The sequence below is a fragment of the Ceratotherium simum genome, chromosome 8 (genome assembly GCF_057802395.1).
Source record: "Ceratotherium simum simum isolate JZ-2026a chromosome 8, ASM5780239v1, whole genome shotgun sequence".
Taxonomy (NCBI): domain Eukaryota; kingdom Metazoa; phylum Chordata; class Mammalia; order Perissodactyla; family Rhinocerotidae; genus Ceratotherium; species Ceratotherium simum.
The window spans coordinates 5220019-5223603 of record NC_141907.1 but is presented as its reverse complement, the minus strand read 5'-3'; the positions used below and the strand labels follow the sequence as shown (position 1 = coordinate 5223603).

The 3585-nt window shown below is 51.2% G+C and overlaps 1 protein-coding gene across 2 annotated transcripts; it reads left to right on the top strand.

Annotated features, from left to right (window-relative positions):
- Positions 1-1100: 1100 nt before the first annotated feature.
- On the top strand, positions 1101-2915 carry MRFAP1 (Morf4 family associated protein 1). Of its 2 annotated transcripts, XM_004432255.3 has the most exons (3): positions 1101-1248; positions 1367-1795; positions 2287-2915. In XM_004432255.3, exon 2 carries the CDS (start codon positions 1403-1405, stop codon positions 1784-1786), a length of 384 nt encoding a protein of 127 aa, XP_004432312.1. In that variant the 5' UTR covers positions 1101-1248; positions 1367-1402; the 3' UTR covers positions 1787-1795; positions 2287-2915. The 2 variants fall into 2 exon arrangements, with proteins under 2 accessions (XP_004432312.1, XP_087291019.1); XM_087434893.1 differs by lacking the exon at positions 1101-1248 and having other exon boundaries at positions 1263-1795.
- Positions 2916-3585: the final 670 nt, after the last annotated feature.

Below are 3585 nucleotides of genomic sequence, written 5' to 3'. Positions count from 1 at the left end.
GTAAGAAGCCACCTAATTGTCTTCCAGAGTGGCTGCACCATTTTGCATTGCCTCCAGCAATGAATGCGAGTTCCTGTTGTTCCACATCCTCGCCAGTATTTGGTGTTGCCAGTATTCTGGATTTTGGACATTCTAATAAGTGTGTAGTCGTATCTCGTTGTTTAAGCCATTTATCTTTAGTCATACAAAAAAATTTATGAGCTAGCTGCCTCTGATACATCAAGAAAGCCCCAAAGACGGATTTTTACAAGAGCAACCAAAATATAAAGAACCCGAGAAAAGTCTAGACCAAAGATATACACTTTGCCTATGTCGGTGCTTGGTATTTACAAAGCCTTGTCATAGTTATTGTTTCTCTTAATCCTTAACTCCCCCATATTCAAAACTAAGACTTGTGACCATTTAACTGGCTGAAAAACAGAAGCCAAACCTATACAGCATTTGCGCAAACAGGATTCCTGACATTTGTATTGCTCTATTGTGATGGGGTCAACAGGCTAGAAAATTATCTTTCCTTAGAAGCTTATGTTGAGTGAATGTTAAAACAAATCTACTAACGTGTGCCAAGCTCTGCTCAGGGCATTCGGGACACAGAGCTGAATAAAAAGACTCCAGGAGCCCTCAATGGGGTAAAAGGTGTGAAGGATAGTCAACAACGGCTCTTTCAACATAAACTGAGCTTTGGGTCTGGTGGGGCCTCAAGATGTATCCTACTAGGCCTTTTACCGGGAGGTGTGGGGACCCCGGTCTGGTGAAGAGACACCCAGACACTCCCGACTGTAATCCAAGGAAGAACGGAAATCAGACTCGAAGCCGGCTGGGAGGGGTCCGGTCGCCGTACTCAAGAGGAAGGGGCCATTAGCCCCAGGATGTCAAAGCCTTTGAGCACATTATTACGCAGTATCTTCCTCGTTTAGCGCCGGAAGACGGTATTTACCTCTTAAAACTATGCAACCTCCGGGCTCGACCAGCCCCCTAGGAGGAGCGTGCACCCAGCGCCGCTCGCCCCCACGGCCAGGGCAGCAGCGGGGGCAGCACTAGCGGGCGAGGGGGAAGGGGGAACCAGGGCGAGCGTGCGCGCGAGCGCGGCGGGGCAGGCTGTGCGCCCTCCGTTGACGTGCGCGCGCCCGCACCTACTTCTACCAGCGCGTGACCGTAAAGAGACACGGCCGAGTCGTGAAAGGGGCCGCAACACGCAGGGCGCTGGTTGACGGCGGCGACTCCATTTTGTTCGCCGCCTCTCTGCTCGTAAGTCGCTTGTTTGCGTGGTTTCTCTGAGGCGAAAAGTTTAAAAAGGGTGAAAGTTTTGAAGAATATTCTGGAACTCCGTGGGTAAGCCTAGCGCGTCTCCATTTTGTCTCTGCAGCAGACGTCGGTCCTGCGGTTGCAGAGTAGCGGGAAGATGCGGCCCTTGGACGTCGTCGAGCTGGCCGAGCCGGAGGAGGTGGAGGTGCTGGAGCCCGAGGAGGACTTCGAGCAGTTCCTGCTGCCGGTCATCAACGAGATGCGGGAGGACATCGCGGCGCTCACCCGGGAGCACGGGCGGGCGCAGCTGCGCAACCGGAGCAAGCTGTGGGAGATGGACAATATGCTCATCCAGATCAAGACGCAGGTGGAGGCCTCGGAGGAGAGCGCCCTGAACCACCTGCAGGCGCCGGGCGACGGCGGCGAGGGCAGGGGCACGCGGCGGGGCGAGCGCGCCGAGGAGAAGGCGCAGGAGGTCGCGAAGATGGCCGAGATGCTGGTGGAGCTGGTGCGGCGGCTGGAGAGGAGCGAGTCGTCGTGAGCGGCCGCGGTGAGGCCCGCGCGCGCGGCTGTGGCTGGCTCAGCCCGCGTGCATCCTGGGTGCAGTCAGCCGTGGTTCACGCGGGCGGGAGGCGCGGGGGGAGAAACGTGCGCAGCGTTGCCCTCGGGCGCTGTTAGCACAGACGTTTAAATTCTCTCTCTTTACATTGGTAATTACGGAAAAGTAGGTGGGTTTGTGTTTGGCTGGGTGTGAGTTTGGTTGAACCCTGACGTCCCGGGCAGTAGAGTAGCTGTAGAATATCGACCCTGAAAGTCGCGAAGGGAACAGCAGCACAGCGGAGGCCGTTGAGCGGGGGGAGTGGAACTAGAGGACTTTCAGAGGGAAGACCGTTGCTGGACAATTCCGGAGTCGGCTGGAAGACGGGAATGAGTCGGAGGGCACCAGGTGGCGTCCTGCGTAGTTAGGTTTGTGAGGGTTTGGGTTGGTCTTTCCTTCGGGATTAATCTCTTGATGATGGGTTTCTCCCGGTTGCGCTCTAGGTCCGCAGCCAGTGGATTTTGGTCAACTGGTGGAGATTGGCTGACGCCCTGGAGAAGCTGAACCCAGAGAGCCTTTGTTTTCTCTTTTTTTCCCCTGTCTAAGCTCTGTCCTCACTTACACTACGTTTCTGCTATGGTTTGTGGTTGACGACCTCAATATGAGTTCTGACTGTTAAACGTTTTTGTTTGGGGAAGTTACTTTCATTTGGAAACGCGCTCACATAACAAGAATTAGGGCCTAGATTGTAAGCTCTTGCAGCAGTCACGTATTCCTGGGCTTTGGTTATTTCTGAATTTTGAGGTGCTTTGCTCTTTCTTGTGTGATCTGATAGCTCCCTGGAACTTTGGGTCTGTGTGTGACACGAGACTCAGAGTTGGAGTTCTCCGGCTCTGGCGGTGGTGAAGGAGCTGCGTTACTTCCAGAAGACAACTCTATGCAGCAGCTGAAGCTGAGGAGGGGACCAGACTTCAACTGGAATGTGGATGGGGCTGATCTGGCTGGGACTGACGAATCAGAAGGGGTGGAGAATAGCATTGTTTGTATTTGGGGACTCTAATTTCTGTGTGAGACCAAAGGAGGAGAGATGTATTTTGTTCAAAATTTAAATTTTATGTGGCACACTCTCTGACGTAACCTGTCTAGTCAGTTTGTTTGGACAACCTAATTCAGCTTTATTTGACCTGGAATTTAGCCTAGAAGATGAGATCTTGGTATTCTCTACAAGTTGATGTAATACCCTGATGCATTTCAGTGGATTCTGGGCATAAAATGAAAGATACCTACACAGGCCCTTGAGGGGCTGGGCAAGGAAGGCAAGGGCTGTCTGCATTGGACGCTAAACTGGACGGGGACTAGGCATCTTCAAGGTTCGTAAGTTGTCCAGCTAGAAATTCATTTGAGTAGCAGACCTGACAAGTTTTTGAGGTCAAAACCCTACCATGTATTTAAAAAAAAAAAAAAATTACCATGTTAATAAAAGTATTCATTTGCTTGAAAAGACAAAAGACCTAAAAAGTTATTGACTAAGAAATTTTATTTCTTTCACAATGAAGTCTTTCTGCTTGGTTGTCATCATTGCCAGACGGAAGATGAATTTTTTATGGTTTTTGAGGCTTGCAGGAAGCCTCTAACCATAGGGAAGATTTATCTTTACATGCTGCTGTGGGAACTGGGTGCGGAAAGAACACAGTCAGTTCTTCGTGTAGCAAGGAGCTTCATATAATCCTGTGGTCGGGGCCAAAGTACTTCAGCCTTTCAACGCAGAAAATTGGAACATACACTTTTCTAGTCCTTGCACT